At 36.0% G+C, this 18,885-nt stretch overlaps 1 protein-coding gene across 1 annotated transcript; it reads right to left on the bottom strand.

The window, feature by feature from the left end:
* Positions 1-876: 876 nt before the first annotated feature.
* Positions 877-13,142, bottom strand: gig2q (grass carp reovirus (GCRV)-induced gene 2q). Its single transcript, XM_056469313.1, has 4 exons — positions 13,090-13,142; positions 12,489-12,971; positions 2,123-2,161; positions 877-1,953 (listed from the first exon to the last, which is right to left on the bottom strand). The coding sequence occupies exons 2-4, from the start codon at positions 12,920-12,922 to the stop codon at positions 1,518-1,520; spliced, it is 909 nt and encodes a 302-aa protein (XP_056325288.1). The 5' UTR covers positions 12,923-12,971; positions 13,090-13,142; the 3' UTR covers positions 877-1,517.
* Positions 13,143-18,885: the final 5,743 nt, after the last annotated feature.

Raw genomic sequence — 18,885 nt, forward strand, 5'->3', positions numbered from 1 at the left:
ATGTTCCGCTTTTGCAAACATTTAGATGAGATGGAACCACTTGAAGTAAATAGTACTGAACCTGATTTTACTCTTGTTTTTGTACACAGTGTAACATTTCGTTCTCACTAAAAAGATACAAATCTGATTCATTTTACAATTTTTTTTCACATTATTATTTTTTAATGGTTTTTCCATCAGTTCTTCTGAGGTTGATAAATGAAATCATAACATAAATATTGACAAAACCAGTTGTAAATTTTATGTACAGTATAAAAAAAACGAAATGACAGCATAGTAGTGTACCCTAGCAGTATACTAATGGTAACAGTGCAAAACATACTACTAATATTTTTCCTAAAACAATATGCAAAACAGTTAAAGTCAGAATTATTATCCCCTCTGAATTATTAGCCCCCTTGTATTGTATGCTTTCCCCCCAATTTTTGTTTAACGGGGCGAAGATTTTCATTTCTAAACATAATAGTTTTAATAACTGATTTCTTTTATCTTTGCCATGATGACAGTATTAATATTGACCTTAAAATGTTTTTAAAAAAATTAAAAATGCTTTTATTCTAGCTGAAATAAAACAAATAAGACTTTCTCCAGAAGAAAAAAATTTGATAGGAAATAATTTGAAAAATTCCTTGCTTTGAAAAACATCATATGGGAAATATTTGTAAACAAAAAACAATTCAAATGAGTGCTAATAATTTTGACTTATAAATATAAAACACTATATACGTTACAATTAAACGATAGATATTAAGTTTATACTATACTTTCATGAAAAGATATAAACTAAAAAGTGAGGTAGAAGTATGTATTTCATAAACTAAAACAGTATCTGTTATATTGCTTGCAAAGTTCACAGTATATTTACAATACCAAATTTGTTTTAGATGTAAATATAGTGGATTCAACGTTTACAACTGTTATGCTGAATATTTGACCATTATGCACTCTGGATGACGTATAGTAAAGCCCAGAGTGTCTTCTTTCTAATCATACCTAAATTGAGTTTGTAGCTCACTGGGGTCAAAAACTGCTACCATTTTAAGTTATGTAGGCCTAAATTCCATAAGAGCAACAAATCAATAAATATGCGTTTGGTTGATTTAGATTTTTTCATAAATGAATTCATTCATACTTTCCTTCAGTCATTTTACTATTGACAAAGTCATACAAAGCATAAACCGTAAAACTTGAATGAAAAATTAAAACAACTTAGTAAGAAGGTCGCTGGTTTGAGTCCTGGCTGGGCCAGTTGGCATTTATGTGTGGAGTTTGCATGTTCTCCCCGTGTTTGCATGGGTTTCCTCCGGGTGCTCCAGTTTCCCCCACAGTCCAAGGACATGCACTATAGGTGAATTGGATCAACTAAATTGGCCGTAGTGTTTGTGAATACCAGTAGTGCGTTGCAACATATGCTGGAATAGTTAGCGGTTCATTCCATTGTGGCGACCCCTGATAAATAAGGGACTCAGCTGAAGGAAAATAAATGAATGATTGGCAAATCTTCTAAATAGTTTTTTTCAGTTTGGGATAATCTCCAGAACTTTGATTCGACTCGGATCATAAACACAGTCCTCCTCTAATCCACTGGGTACCATTCCGCAGTTCGGAGGGACCCAAGCGGTGTCATAACCATGCTGATGCCAGGATTTCTGTAAAGGATGACCCTGCCGATCAATCTTCTTGACCTTTCCCACTCGAACACTGAGTTTAAGAATGGCCAACGGTTGTCCTCTGTTACATAAAGGGTAACGGGCCGCTTTCTGTCTACTCCGACTCACGTAGACTCCTGGACCAAGCATGCCATTAGAAGAGGGTTGGAATCCCCGAAACTGGATCAGGACTGCATTGGCCATCGTAGTGCCATGATACATAATATATGTTTTCTGTCCGGATTGATTATTATCTTCGTTTTTGCTGCCTTTATTTCCCATGGCATTCACAGTGATTGAAGCTCTTTAAAAGCTTTAGGTATTGGTGGTTATATAAACAAAGCACACAGTTAGCAATGTGAAAGTTTTGAAAAGTTACTTTTAAATAGTTTAAATGTACATCATTTTAAGATATAGAGTTCAAACTAAACTTAATTGAGATCAAGTTAATAGCTCTTTTAAAATTGACTTACCTGCTTGAAGTACCAGGTGTAGTCTCTTGAAATGGAGATCTTCTCAAAGTTTTGATTTCACTTTTAGTTCAATGACAGGTGGAGCCAAAAAGGGGGTGGGGAACGTGTTGGGGAATTCAAAGACATGCTCACCTGTTGGTATGAGCAATCACTCATACAGTACTGTATGTACTGTATGCAAGTATTATGAACAACCAACAAGGCCGTAGGCTATGAGAATGTTTTAATCTCTAAAGACCATTTCATTGTGGCGATGTCATTGGTCCTTGAAAATTTCCTGCTTGTTGTCAAACTTTTATATAACTGTAAAAAGAGGGAATTTAATCATAACTCAATGTTAAAACTGCTATCATAGCAATATTTATCAACATGGAGACCTTTTTTGATTCTCTGAAGCTATGGAAATGAAAAATAGACCATTGTTATTGTTTACATCCCTCAAAATGGTCTATATTTGACAAAAGTTAAAACAGTTGGGGGCCATTCATGTCACATCTTAAAACTAACAGAGAATACGTTCTGTGTTGCTTTCTACTTTTTTCTAAACTTGTGTTACCTTGGTGTCTACCATTGCTAAACAACCCTTGAGTCAGAGCAGTCTAGGAATTACATCAGAACCCAAAAGAATAATTCACCATTCTGCAATCCAAAGGCACATTTGGTTGAAATTTGGTTCAGCGGTTAGTTTATCCAAAAATTATGGAATAAATAACCCACCCACATGTCATCTTAACCCACTGAGGCCTTCATTTGATGTCTTAAGAACACAAATTATGATATTTTAGATGAAATTTGAGAGCTCCATCATCCTCCATAGACAGCAAGTCCAGAAAGGTACTAAAAACATCCTCAAAACAGACCATATGCCTTCCGTGGTTCATTCGGAATATTATCAAGCTATGAGAGTAAGAATAAAGTTAACTCTGAACTCTGAAGTAAAATCCAATTAACACTAAGTAACTGTAATAAAAACTGAGTTCTGCAAACTAAAGCCAGTCTGAGAAGAGGCAGCAAATTTAATCTGATGAAAAAAATCTGGCAAGGCAAGGTTTGCTGTTCTGTTTTTATACTGTAATCTCATACTTGCTGATGAAGCAGGATGTTTAGAATTGCAGTGATTTAAGTTGATTATTTATTTATTGGTAATTGGCTATTGGTAATCTCAGTCATTTTGTAAGTAATGTGACCTGTTGCACCACTGTGGAAAACAGTCTAAATATTTTTAGTTGAAACTCTTTGTCATCCTAACAATAGACTGAGCAGTGTGAAATGATGTATACGAGTCCCACAGCAAGAAAATCATTTTGTTTTACTATGGCTAATTTCATCTCCAGCATTTTATATGACCTGCACCTACATTTATCTTACATACTGCATATTTTGACAAAATATAGATATTTAAAAAATATATATGCAATAATATATGGATAATTGTCATGCTTATGTATTTTGTATATGAACTGAAACAAATTAATATATATATATATATATATATATATATATATATATATATATATATATATATATATATATATATATATATATATATATATATATATATATATATATATATATATATATATATATATTATTTTTTTTTAATATTTAACTTCAATTAATGAGATTACGGGCACCACGGTGGCTCAGTGGTTAGCACTGTCTCCTCACAGCAAGAAGGTTGCTGGTTCGAGTCTTTTCTGGGTCTGTTGGCATTTCTGTGTGGAGTTTGCATGTTCTCACCAGATTTCCTCCGGGTACTCCGGTTTCCCCCGCAGTCCAAAGACATGCTCTGTAGGTGAATTGAAAAAGCTAAATTGGCCATGGTGTATGTGTGTGAATGAGTGAGTATGGATGTTTCCCAGTACTGGGTTGCAGCTGAAAGGGCATCCGCTGTGTAAAACACATGCTGGATAAGTTGGTGGTTCATTCTGCTGTGGCGACCCCTGAAAAATAAAGGGACTAAGCGGAAGGAAAATGAATGAATGAATGAATGAATACTCTTTGAGAAAGAAAAACAAACGGTCACACTTTATTTTGATAGTCCATTTGTTGAATTTAAGTTACATTGCATCTACATTCCAACTAATTCTCATTAAATTATAAGTGTTATAAATTATAAAGATATAGGCCTAGAGAAAAGTTCTTGTAGAGTGTATGAGCATGGATGGCATCTGTTGTTCTTGATCTAAAAGCAGAAAAACTTGCTGAGATTGTCAAGACTGGGCGACTTTTTGAGCTGTGCTCTTGGCCAATATTGCAGAACAATGTTGCTTGACTACCTTCCTGCTGAAAATTAGCAACAGAATTTTTACATCAAAATTAGAAACGCAAGTTAGTTTGTATAAATGTATCAATATGATGTGAGGTCTATAGTAACCAGAGTCACACTTAAACAGGAAATAGTAATGAATTCTTTTTACTTAAATGTTTGAAGCTTAACTTTCTTACTATTACTTGAGTATAAAAGTGTAGCCAGTGCTTCAACTTTTACCAGAGTCATTTTTAAATGCTTTATTCTTGAGTAAAGGATGTGTGTACTATTGCCATCTCTGTGCAGCACGGTTTCTTTATTGAGAGATGCATTTTTTTCTTTTTTGACACAAGTTGCTGCTGCCATCTCGTGGACACAGTTGGAATAAACATTCAAAGATGCTGTTGCCACCCTATGGTCGTCATAAATCAGGCTGCCCATACTCGGTCCTGCAGGGCCGGTGTCCTGCATATTTTAGTTCCAACCCCAATTAAACACACCTGAACCAGCTAATCAAGCTCTTTCTAGGTATACTAGAAACCTCCAGGTAGGTGTGTGTGTGTTGAAGGAAGTTGGTGCTAAACTATGGAGGAAACCGGCCATCCAGGACCGAGTTTGGACACCCCTGTCATAAATGTTTGAAACGTCATTCAGGGATTTTGAAGAAATGCCTTTTTTCTTGGGTGAACTGATTAGTTGCATGCTATAATACTATAATAGATCGTATTATTAAGAGATATGAGAATTTTTACTACTGTAGGTAGTCATCATTGACTATTTTAGATGATCAATCTTATTCAAAATTAGTTTGAACCTCTCCCTTCAGGAAGATAATGTAAATAAGTGCACCTGGCAACCAAACAATGCCACACATCCAGAATATATTTCTTACGAGGACCACCACTTTCAGTCTGTAGAAAGAAAACTTGATAAAACAGCAGCTCTATTGACTGAAAGTCAGTTCACACAGGTTTGATAAAGTATGATTTGTTTTGGCAAAGTGCCTTTGATCTTGGAAATGGTGGCCAAATGATGAACCTTCGTATAGCCTTGGTTGTGCACCCCTCATTGATGCCAGAGGGGGTGAAGAAGCCACAGCGTGATAAATCACCTTCTGTGTATGAGCCTGTGTAGCTGACAACCCACCTGGGTCTCCATACTAACTGCACACCAATGCCAAAACACGATGAAATGAGCCTGAGCTCACTGAGATTGGACCATGGATGATTAGAGGACAGTGGCTTGCTTGGATGAATCAAGATTTCTGATCCATCACGTCAACGGCCAAACACAGATATGCATATACCAACATCTGAATTCTAAGGGCAGACTATGGCCCAATCCCAATTCTACCCCTTAGCCCTTCCCCTTGTCCCAATTCTCTTTAGCTTGAAGGCGTAGGGCTAAGGCAGGGATGTCAAACTCAATTCCTGGAGGGCTGCACAGTTTAGCACAGTTTAGTTTCAACCCTAATTAAACACACCTGATCAAACTAATTGAGTCCTTTAAGCTTGTTTGAGACCTACAGGTAAGTGTGTTGGAGCAGGGTTGGAACTAAACTGTGCAGGGCTGCAGCCCTCCAGGAATTGAGTTTGACATCCCGGGGCTAAGGGAAAGGGGTAGATAGCACTTCGAACTGAGATTTTTCAGGACCACACTCAAAACCAAGGGTTAAGAAAATTTCCCAGAATACACCATCCGCAACGGCAGTATAGCTGCACCCAGGAGTAGGAAGATCCACAAATTAGTATTTTTTGTCATTATTACGAATTTTTACAACAAACAAGCACATGTTTTTATACATCCATAACTGCATTAGTGTTTTACCGTCATGCTTTAAAAAAAACACTAAAATAAAAAAACACCACAAAATTTCACTATCTATAATTCCTAATAATAACTCCTGTATAGCAGTCCCTCAACATTCTAACACTCGATGACACTCGAATACCCTGTCAGAAAAGGCTAGTGGCTGGGAATGACCTTTTTACAGTGTCTGCTATAATGTTAGTGTTGTTTTTGGTGTGTTTACATAGATGAATATGGCCACGGTGTACATGTACAGTACAGTTACGATCTTATTGCCACATTATATCATTATGATAACATAACAGGGCTCGAAATGAACCTTTTTGCTTGGTAGCACTGGTGTTCCTAACTTTAAAAATGTAGGCGCACCAGCCAAAATTTAGTCGCACCCACCAATTATGAGCACCGTTACTACAAGATTTATATAAACAGATTTATTGCATTTGAAATCAACGCTAATCAAAACTAACAAGTAAAAATATATATATATGCTTATGTGATGAAAATATTTGCATACGTCATTTTAATAGCAATACCTTTTCATGAGCTGCAATATTAGTTTAATCTTAGTCAGCGCAAGTCCTTTTGCGATGGTGTACGTGGTGATAAATTTTACAAATAGCTGCCACTTGCACGGCTGACAGCATTTGGTAATTAAATGAAAGATTAAACAGAAAATCGTGCTTAAAATGTGTAGATGTGGCAAACAGTTACCTGAAAATTCCGTCCCACAGACTTTACAGTGAATGCTTTAGTTACTTTTATAGCGGACTTGAAGCCAGTGGAAGTCTTTTATCAACTCTTCGAAAAGTGTAAATGGTGGATTAACATTCACCACATGATCAGATGTGCCATTATTTGTAACTTTAGGTGGTTTCTAAAACAAAATCTGTCATTCTCATCTTCAGTGCTTTACATTTTAGCGGTTGTCGCTCTCCCAGTCATCTGAAGGCAGAAGGCATTGACAGCTGATTTTAACCAATCCATTTGCATTCAGTTCTAGAGCAGTGGGCCAATAAGAAGAGCTCAAAGGTGGGCCAAGGGGAAGGGGTACAAAAATAAAATTGGAATTGGGCCTATGACTATAGCACCTGGATGATGCATAGATTGCCACCATTGATATTACAACTGTGGTGAGAAATTGTCGGTTTTAAAAATAAATCACTATTTTCTCTTGAATCAATTCTGAGCTAAGTTTATTATTATTATTATTATTATTATTATTATTATTATTATCATTAAGCTTATTAAACACATATACATACAACCAAACGCATAACATGAACTGATTGCCAACATTCAACTTTAAGAAATATTTTGTTTGTTATGCTGTGTGTCCTGAGCTTAGTTTTTCACACTGTATTCACACTGTATGCTTTCCAAACCGCTCTACTCTGCTTGTATCAAATACCACCTGAACCTATATTGGTTATTAATAAAGAAAGGTTTGCGCAAATTACAAGAGTAAGCTACGTTAAGCTTAGCTTTAATGAAGTTAGAAATAGTTTGTCACTTCGTATTCATAGTGAGATGTGTTTACAATAATCTTGTGACATAACAGTCAGTTTATAATAGGCTACTCAGCCAAAAGCACAAGCACTGTTTCTCATGAGCATTTTAGAGTATGGGTGAAAACTACTGTAGAGCGCCATCTGCTGTTAAAACTAAGCTTAGAATTGATTCAATAGCGATGCGTTTTGAAAATCTCAGAATTGTTTTCTCCGCTGATTTTTCACCACAGCTCTAGTTGGTATTCTCTAGACAGTGCCTTCGTGGGACACTTTCAGCATAATGCCTGACAGCTGTCAGGTACCTGAACTCTGGCTGTTTCTCAATTCCAAGAACGCAGAGAATGGACTTGCGTTCTTGTGGAGACCGGTCTTGCCAAGTGTCCTTGGAAGAACAAACTCGGGAGACCACGAGAACAGAGAACATGTCCTTTAACAAATGAGATTCTGCGTTCTTCCTGATGGTCACATGACCTTCACACATTTTTTTAATGGGAAATTATGTAAACATTACAGCATTCATACAACGATTTATTGTTTTTCCCCTTTAAAAATGTATACTGTGCATAAAAACATAATAAATATACGTTGCACAATATGAATAAAACTGATTTTAATACGAATTTCAGCAAACAAACACATTTAATGTGTTTATTCCTTTATTAAGGTGTACATGGTAATGTTTACTTTTGCTGTTTCATTTAGGGAAACTCCTGTGGTAAAAAACTGTTTGCAACCACAGTGCACTCATTCATGGCAGTTGTGTTCCTTGCCATGGCACACTGAATCAAGAGTGTTTCAAGCAACTTGCTGGGTAATTTCTGTTAAAGTCTTGGCTTCTAAATGCTCCACTGCTAGGAATGGGCTGGTATAAGTTTCTGACAGTATGTTAACTTTGGATAAAAATATCACGGTATTGTGATTACTGCTTTAAAATGAGTTATTTTTAAATGTCTGCGTAAAAAACCAAAACTTTTCACCGATTGAACAAAATACATTTTATTTTAGGAAACATTTATAATATTTTGGAGCAGTAAACATGTCAGGCTAAATAATGCAAATAAACCGTTGACTTCTGCTGTCTTCATTAGTTTTAAAAACACAGATTTCTTTACAGCACATTTAAAAACCACATTAAGAAATCTTGCATATACCTTAGGAACGGTAAACAGGAAATGTTAGTGCTTTTAAAACCTTGATTTTTCCAAATCACTGTAAAGCTTTAAACCAATTATCATCCCATGCCTATTCACTGCAAGACTAAAGGAGGTTTTGCAAGCTAAATGAAGTCCTAGAGGCTATTTTTTAAGTGGTCATAATGTAAAGTCTCATCAGTGTACAGTAGGTGCCTCTGCATCTTCAATTTAAAGAATAGCAGGACAATATCAATAGCAATTGTTGCTTTGAGGTACAAAAAAAAAAGTTAATTTTCATATTTGTTTTGTTGCTGTTGTTCTCTTCACACCTTTTTAAATCAATTTATATTAATCGGGCGTACACAATGAGGTTGTCGAGTGATTTTTCTATAGAGAAACACTAAAGATTGCAGAACCAACAATGAAGACATCAGCCGAATGTGAGATTGTAAAATTGTAAAATAGTTGTTGTTTGATTTGGTATAATCTCTAAAACCTTAATAATAATAATAATTCCTTACATTTTGTTACATTTATTAATACCCACAGCATGGTGGCGTAGTGGGTAGCGCTCTTGCCTCACAGCAAGAAGGTCGCTGGTTTGAGCCTCGGCTGGGTCAGTTGGCAATTCTGTGTGGAGTTTGCATGTTCTTCTCGTTGTTGGCGTGGGTTTCCTCTAGGTGCTCCGGTTTCCCCCACAAGTCCAAAGACATGCCCTATAGGTGAATTGGGTAAGCTAAATTGTCTGTAGTGTATGTGTGTGAATGAGTGTAAGGGTGTTTCCTCGAGATGGGTTGCAGCTGGAGGGCATCTACTGTGTAAACGTATGCTGGAAAAGTTGGCAGTTTATTTTCCGCTGTGGCGACCCCTGATTAATAAAGGAACTAAGCCAAAAAGAAAATGAATGAATGAATTCCAGCATCCAACTTTGATTCGGCTCGGATCATAAACACAGTCCTCCTCTAATCCACTGTCCACCATTCCACAGCTCGCAGGGACCCAAGTAGTGTCATTTGGTCATAATTTCATTAATTGATTTAGTTATATGTCTTTTCCTTCATTGGTTGTTCTAGTCCTAAAGCCAGACGAAGAACAAATAAAACAGGTTTTTATTCCTGCTTAGAGAATTATGAAGTGGCTACCTCCATCAAATTTTGTTCCACATCTTCCTTTTGACAAAAATCATCCAGGCAACTACTGACAGGCCCCAAGTAATGTTTAAGCACTGGCCATGTACACAGCACAAACACAAGTGTACAAATAACACCATGGTGTCATATTTAACACTGACAATGTGTGTATATGGGTCCACACTATGGAGTGTAAAAGATACAATATATATAATATAAATATATATTTAATTACATTTAATGTTAGTGTTTTTAAAAAGATAAATTACTTAATAAAACTACAAGAATAATGCTAAATGTGTTTTTTTAAGTAGCAAAAAAAGAAAAATTCCACCTCAAAACATGACAAGACACAATCAATGAGAAACTAGACAAATGACTAAATCAATCAATGAAAACATGACACAAGAACAAATGAGCACATGGCAGGAAACAAAGCAGGAAACAGGAAGGCAGGACTAAACCACAAAATAAAGGAAGAGAACATGACACACCTTACATATGTACACTGGGTGGAGCTGAAAAGATTTTGGGGTTTGAGGGATGGGGTTTCCTACTGTACAAGTAGGGAAATACAGTACGTTTCTTGTTAGTGCTGTTTAGTTTATTAATAGTGCTTCAAACATTGTTACTCACCGCTGTTATGATATCAAAGGCCTAACTGATACTGTACTATAGATTGATCATTATAAAAATAGACTCTTTTATCAAGCGTAGTGTAAGCTTACAGATTTTTTTTTGACCACTGTATTTTATGCAAAATCAGATGCTCCTTTTTGCTGGATAGCAGTTCTTACTATAATCAATCAAAGAGACTATAAAACCTGTTGACATCTGTATTTGGGGAATTTTGAGAGTTGTTCAGCTTCATGTGCTTCAAAGCCACAGTTCAGAAATACTACACATGACAAGTCACTGATAAAAATAAATAGCTCCTCAATAAAGTTTCACTTTTGTCTTGCAAGTTGCATGGCAGTTATGATAGTTCACTTAAACCGAAACTGAAGTCATGAAAATATGTTACTTGAAAGGAAAGTTTGCTGAAATACAATACAATACAATACTGCAGGAAAAACAAGATTTTTAAGTTTAAATTTATGTAAAATTTGAACTGAAGTAAAATACTAAACATATATGTAGTTATTAAATTTTTTTTACAAAACTGAAATGTAATTTATGCAAAAGTAGAGATGTTTAAGTGCCAATAAAATTTGTAATGGCATCCACATCAAAAGTGTAATTTTCATATTTAATTCTTTAAGAGCAAGCATGACATCAAAACATATTTCTTTTACTGTAGGCATGACTGCATTGAATGACACAAAAATATGATTGACCATTTTCGATAATAGACCTCATTTAGATTGTGTTAGAATTGTATATTTGTTTAGACTGTTATCTATCTGTTTTTCTATATCAGGTGTTGTTATACAGCTCTATAGGCTACCTTATAGAACTTTCATATGGAACAGGGGTGGCCAAACTTTTTCTTAAAAAAGGGTCAAAATCCAAGCTTAATTGAGAGCTGTGGGCCAAAAGTAAATATAGCAAACTGTATTACATTAAAGTTACCATGGGTAATTAATTATATTATATACTAATTAAATTTATAATAATTTAAAATAAGAAGAAAATATTACTTTAACCATATTTACTAATGCATTCAAATAAAAAAAAAGTATATTATTTTAACGAACTTTACCTTGATTTGCATGCTGATGTCTTCTGCTTTGTCCCCTATTCGTTAAGTGACTATGTACATTTTAAAAAAAAATCTGTTTCATTTACAACATTTAATTAAAACATTCAATTTCATTCTTGTTTGTTTCTATAGCTCATTCAACATCCATTCAAAATAGAAATGAAAATCTCGGTTAAAGGCATCCCCAAACCTCCATCATTTTCCCTCTGGCGGGTCAAATCAAATGATACAAAGGGCCAACTTTGGCCCGCAGGCCCTAGTTTGGGCATCTCTGATATACAGTAGAAGAACACTGCATATGAGCCATTTTATTATGACCACCCCCAGCCTATATAAATGAGTGCATCTGGCAACCAAACAGTGCCACAGATACAGTCTGTATACCACCTGAGGAAGATAGTCCATCGAATGTTTGATGTCAGAATAAGAAAAGTTGATTAAACTGCAGCTTTTCCCATTGACTGAAAAAGACTCTATTGACTGAAAGTCAGTTCTCAGGTTTGATAAAGAACAATTTGTTTCGACAAAGTGCCTTTGATCTAGGAAATGGTGGCCAAATGATGAACCATCCTCTAAAGACGCCACAGTGTGATAAATCACTTTCTGTGTATGGGCTTGTGTAGTGGACAACCCACCTGGGTCCCCATGCCAGCACACCCAAAAACAGCTGTGCAATTATCAACATATGAATTCTAAGACCACACTAAACATTGCAAAACCAACAATCAAGACAAAGAGTACAAATAGCTTTTTAATGACTCTTAAAGTAAGCTGATTGTAACAAATCAATTGCGAAATCGTAAAGTTATAATTTAATAATTCTTGTTTAATTTGGGATTATCTCCAAAACCTTGATTCGACTCGGATCATAAACACAATCCTCCTCTAATCCACTGTCCACCATTCCACAATTCGCAGGGACCCAAGCGGTGTCATAACCATGCTGATGCCAGGTTTTCTGTAAGGGATGACCCTGACAATCAATCCTCTTCACTTTTCCCACTCGAACACGGAGTTTAAGAATGGCCAAAGAGCAGTGTTCTCCAGTGAGCTGTCTTTTGGTGGTTTCTTGTATAGGGTATCGCGAAGCTTTCTCTTTGCTCCGACTCACGTAGACTCCTGGACCGAGCATGCCATCAGCAGAGCGCATGAATCCTTGACGTTGGATCTGTAGTGCCTTTGCCATTGTAGTGCCATGATACATGATATACGATCTCCTTCCAGGGTGTTTCTGAATTCCAGTGTCATAACCGTTGTCCACCATGCTCTTCAGAGTAACCAAAGCACTTAGTGGATAACCAACCTTAATAATTCTACATGAAAAAAAGTAGTTTCAATATAAACGTCCGACAAGAAAAAGACTAAAGTCAAACTATTCTTCCCCCCTCCATCACCATATTTAATTTATAGCATTATTGTAATGTAGCCTACCTTCTTGTAAGTCTTCTGGTGCCAGATGGCCTCTAGAATAAGATGAACTGTTTTTTATAGAACTTTGGTTTCACTTTTAGTTAGTGTACTGGGTGGAGCTGAAAGGGTAGGTGTTTTGATGATGTGGTTTCCTACTCCACAAGTTAGAGTAGACACCACATTTCTTGTCAGCGCTGTTGATTCTTTCATTTTCTTTTCGGCTTTGTCCCTTTATTAATCTGGGCTGCCACATCAGAATAAACCGCCAACTTATCCAGCATTTGTTTTACACAGCGGATACCCTTCCAGCTGCAACCCATCACTGGGAAACATCCATAGACTCTCATTCACACACATACACAATGGTCAATTTTAGCTTACCCAATTCACCTATATCACGTCTTTGGACTTGTGGGGAAAACTGGAGCACTCGGAGGAAACCCACGCCAACACGGGGAGAACATGCAAACTTCACACAGAAATCCCAACTGACCCAGCCGAGACTCAAACCAGCGCCCTTCTTGCTGTGAGGCGATTGTGCTACCCAATGCACCACCGCATCGCCCAGCTCTGTTCAGTTTATTGATTGTGTGTGGACAATCATGTGTGGAATGATTAAACAGGCATTGTTACTCAGGGTGTTATTGATTTTATTTTTGACTCAAATTGACAGAAATCAGTAAGGAATTCACAAATTCACAAAAAGAGATTAACACTGAAAACTTTTAAAAGAGATAATCTTTAAATACAAATAAATATTATTCATTTATTGTTACATTACTGTCACCATTCTTCCTGCTTTGGCCGGCCAGTGAGCGGGACAAGGAGACTCATTATTCTGATCACCTGTTCTCTCCACTGTAAAGCACTGGCAATGCTGAGTTTTTTTGTTTCTTACTCCAGGTTGTTTTGTTCTTGTTTAATTTAGTTTGTTTCTAGCATTAATTTTGGTTAATAGTTGATTTTGGTTGGTCTAAGTTTGAGCATTTAATTATTTTTATTCGTTTTCTCTTTAATTTCTATTTGTTTACTCTTTTAAGTTTACATAAATACTTTTTTCATTAGCATCAAACCACCTGTTTATGTACTCCCTTAATTTGTCATGGCTTTTGAGCCAAGTCGTGACATTACACTATCGTTATCAAGAAAGAGTGTCTTAAAATGTAAACTGAAACCTAAGAAAAGACAGATCTAAAAGCAAATCTTTTGACATGAGCTGAGTAGAAAGAAAAGAATCTAGTAAGGTAAGATTGTATTCTCCTGTTTTGAACGTTGTTCTTGCTGGCTAAGCAGGATTTTTAGAATTGCAGTGACAAACACCTCAAAACTTTTACTATATGATAGATATGAAAAAGAGATAAGGGACCTGTATTGGAGTCAGTTCAGTTGGCTAGCCAGGTCTGTTTAGCCTTCACAAACTTTGTCCCCTCCATCCCCTCCAAAATAAAGTTATTTGTCTTTTTAATTGTTTCTCTTATTCCAAATTAACAATCACTGCATAGGAAAAGGAAAAAAGAAAATGATTTTTTTTCCCATGCAGTGATTTGTTTTGCGTGACTATTTGAATTTCTTTGGGGGCCATCTAAACCAGTGTTTCCCAACCTTTTCCCAACACTTCCCTCACATTTAATGTTTTATACTGTCTTCTAATTCTCTGATGAATTGGCTTAGATGTGTTTGCCATACTTGACCATATTTGTAAGCAATATTATATGTCAAATTAAAGTATGAGCTGTAAAATATGACCAAGTTACCAAAGGTAAAACACAGCCCAGGAAGACTATAAAATAACATAAAATCGTTATTTGATGCTTTTCACAATAATTATCATTACAAAAAAAAACATACAAAGGTTTACAATTTGCAAGTAAAAACTATTAATATATTCCAGAAACTGATTGACAAAGTAAAACATAGACATGCAAAATATTAAACAAAATATAAAAAGTACTCCAGAGAATAGAGATGTGTATTAAACCTGTTTGATAAGCCATCAAGTCCAAGTGGATAACAAGAGAGAGCTGATATATATATATATATATATATATATATATATATATATATATATATATATATATATATATATATATATATATATATATATATATATATATATATATATATATATATATTAGGCATGTGCCGGTATCACATTTTCATGCTGCGATTAATTGATTGAGCTTTTATCACGGTATACGGTATTATCACGATATTGTAATTTTACTAGAGAAACAGGTAAAAAACACAAAAAACTTCAGTTTCGTCAACTTAGTAACTTTAATAACTTTTTAATTAACTAAAAGTACTTCAAACATTTAAATACAAATAAATATAAATAAAACAATACACAATATAAAAGTAAACTTGAGCAATTATATCAAAGTGAATGTGCAAAGGGAAACCGTCTTCAATCAGCAATCGTGGAATGAACTGCCAACTATTCCAGCATGTTTTATGCAGCAGATGCCTTTCCAGCCACAACCCAATATTGGAATCACCTATACACACTCATTCACACACTACAGTCAATTTAGCTTATTCAATACACTATTCACTCAGCCTATATTCAATAATAAACATAACAAAAACTGCCTGCTAATGCATGGGTAAATCTTCAAAGGGAACAGTGTTACATTTTAACCTTTCACCTCATCCTGCTTGCTGTTTCACTATCTAAACAATGAAAACATAACATAAGTCAAATTTGTTTCATTTTGATATTTGATTTACACTGTCTCTTTTGCAGAATATCAGTTTTAATAACCAATAATGGCCATTATAACAGTATAACGTACATTAAATTTAAACGATAAAGGTAAGCAATCAGTCAATGTGCAGAATCAGTGTATGTGGTTACATTAATTATTATATTAGCTTATCTTTGCACTCAGCCAAAACAGTTAACTGAGAACAAGTGATTCAAAAGACATAAGAATTGTTAGATAGAGACAACAAGATGAATTCAATATCACGTTTAACAACTATAGTGAGATGAGATCATCCAGCAGATGAACTGTCTGACATGCACTATACTCTCACCTGGGGTTTATGCTCACCCGCTGAACTAGTGGCTGCAGCTCTGGGCAGAGAGTGTGTGGTCACGTGATTTGCGTTTTTAGCCGTGTACTAGAATGAACAGAGAACTTTTCAGAATCGCTAAATGAAACGCCGGTGTATTTCTCACGATTTCTCTGCGCCTCCCTTGCGTTTCTTCTCTCTGACTCTCGACTATTTTGACAAATACACACAGACGACGCACGCTCACACGGAGTCCAAAATAGGAGTTTGTGATTGGGCCAGCCCAATGTCAATACCGAAAAGAGCCAATGGGCTGCAGAGTGTCACATGGACCGGCCCGGTCTGTCTGTCCGGGAAAAAAGCATCTACTTTCAGAGAGTCACAGATCACAGCAGCGTCAATAAATAAGGCAAAAAAAAAAACGATAGGCTGCTAAGCCTTTTATGGGCCGATCAAATCATAAGACGATGATCAGCCCGGCCCAAAAAGTACGTCGGCCCACCGGGAAAGTGCCCGGTCTGCCAGATGGCAGGTCCGCCCCTGCGTGTGAGGATTATAGTGCGGTGGCTGCGGCGGCGCACACACAGGGCTTCTACATGTGGGGATTGTTTACATCAGAGTGCGCATCAGTTCTGCGCAGCATATACGCAGTGTTTCTTCAAGGGGTTGATGGAAAATAAGCTAAGGCGCGTTCTAAGAATATAAATTCGGATCTATTATTTTTCACGGTATTTTGAAGTGCCCGCGATAACAATATCGTGCATATTCATTACCGTGATTTATCGCATTACCGAATACCAGCACAAGCCTAATATATATATATATATATATATATATATATATATATATATATATATATATATATATATATATATATATATATATATATATATATATATATATATATATATAAATATAAATAAAGGTCTCATCTCTGACCCTGAAGATCCACTTCCCTGAAGAATTTCTCCTGTTCATGCTATGTTGTAATTACAGTTTTATGCAAAAGTATGGGCACCCTTGAAATAATTGCAAGCCATAGCCTGCTGGCCTGTCAAATCAGAAAAGGCAGCATTTCAGAGAAAAAGCAGCATTTCAGTTCTGACATAACATTTGTTTAATCAACTGATGCAATACAATTGGCTAAAAAAATAAAGTTGATTGCTTAGAAATGTAGTAACAATCAAATAAGACTTTGCCAAGATAATAAGAACAGACATATTATACTGTTGACATGAAACGATAAAATCCCAGGTGAAACAGACAAAATCACAGAACACGATAATGTTGACCTCTGCTGTTGATCAGGTGAAACTGCTTCTTGTTAAAACATGACCCATTTTAGTTCTCTTAACTAAATATAACTTTAACCTTTGTAGAACTCCAACTTTAATTTTATTCACTCTTAATTTTTAATCTATTGGGTATTTTATGGGGTATTTCTTTTGAAAATAACGTTATTAAAGGGCATCAAGGTGGCGCAGTGGGTGGCATGATCACCTCACGGCAAGAAGGTTGCTGGTTCATTTACATTTTACATTTACATTTAGTCATTTAGCAGACGCTTTTATCCAAAGCGACTTACAAATGAGGACAAGGAAGCAATTTACACAACTATAAGAGCAGCAGTGAACAAGCGCTATAGACAAGTTTCAGGTGTGTAAAAGTCTAAGAAGCAAAACATTAGTAGACATTTTTTTTTTTTTTTTGAGAGAGAGAGAGAGGGCACAGTTAGTGGTATAGCCAGAGAGGCAATTGCAGATTAGGAGGGAAAGTGGAGACTAAACAGTTGCGTTTTTAGTCGTTTCTTGAAGACAGCAAGTGACTCGGCTGTTCTGATGTAGTTAGGGAGTTCATTCCACCAACTGGGCAGATTGAATGTGAGAGTTCGGGAAAGTGATTTCTTCCCTCTCTGGGATGGAACAACGAGGCGACGTTCATTCACAGAACGCAAGTTTCTGGAGGGCACATAAATCTGCAGAAGTGAGAGCAGATACGAAGGAGCACAGCTAGAGGTCACTTTGTAAGCAAACATCAGAGCTTTGAACTTGATGCGGGCAGCAACTGGCAGCCAGTGCAAACGGGTGAGTAGCGGAGTGACATGTGCTCTTTTGGGTTCATCAAAGACCACTCGTGCTGCTGCGTTCTGCTGCTGGGTTCGACCTCGGCTGGGTCAGTTGGCATTTCTGTGTGGAGTTTGCATGTTCTCTCCGTGTTCACGTGGGTTTCCTCTGGGTGCTCTGGGTGAATTGAATAAGCTAAATTGGCTGTGGTGTATGTGTGTGAATGCAATAGTGTATGGTATTTCCCAGTGTTGGGTTGTGGCTGGATAAGTTGGCGGTTCCTTCCACTGTGGCTTCCACTGTGGTTTTACTACAAGTAAAAATTTTTATTGTTACCATGATAACCACAAATTAAACATTGGAATTGTTTTAATAACCATTATTTAAGTATGGTATTTGTAGTAAAACTGTGGTTAAACGAATAGCGATCAATTTACCTGAAAATATGGTTACCGTAAGTGAAAATATGAATCGTTTTCAAGGTTTACCACGGTTTGAAAAGACAAGGTTTTAAAGCCGCCCAAATTTTCTGTAATACCATTCCTAAGGTAGGTGTAATATTTTTGATTTACATTTTTTTGTTTTTTAGGACAACAGTATCTCTAGCAGAAAAAAATATCCAAAGATGCTGTGTTAAATTGTAAAGAAATCTACGTTTTTGAAACAGAAGAAGTCAATAATTCATTTGAATTATTTAGCCTGATAAAATATTATAAATCTTAAAAAAAAATTCAAA

Source organism: Danio aesculapii, chromosome 2, assembly GCF_903798145.1.
Source record: "Danio aesculapii chromosome 2, fDanAes4.1, whole genome shotgun sequence".
Lineage (NCBI taxonomy): Eukaryota > Metazoa > Chordata > Actinopteri > Cypriniformes > Danionidae > Danio > Danio aesculapii.

What these genes read in the sequence shown, in the direction of transcription:
- gig2q (XM_056469313.1), bottom strand. Translation starts at nt 12,922, where the DNA reads ATGGTGGACAACGGTTATGACACTGGAATTCAGAAACACCCTGGAAGG. An exon ending in GTTTTGGAGATAATCCCAAA is followed by an intron (nt 2,162 to 12,488) that starts TTAAACAAGAAT and finishes AACTTTGAGAAG; the next exon opens with ATCTCCATTTCAAGAGACTA. An exon ending in ACACCTGGTACTTCAAGCAG is followed by an intron (nt 1,954 to 2,122) that starts GTAAGTCAATTT and finishes AAGCTTTTAAAG; the next exon opens with AGCTTCAATCACTGTGAATG.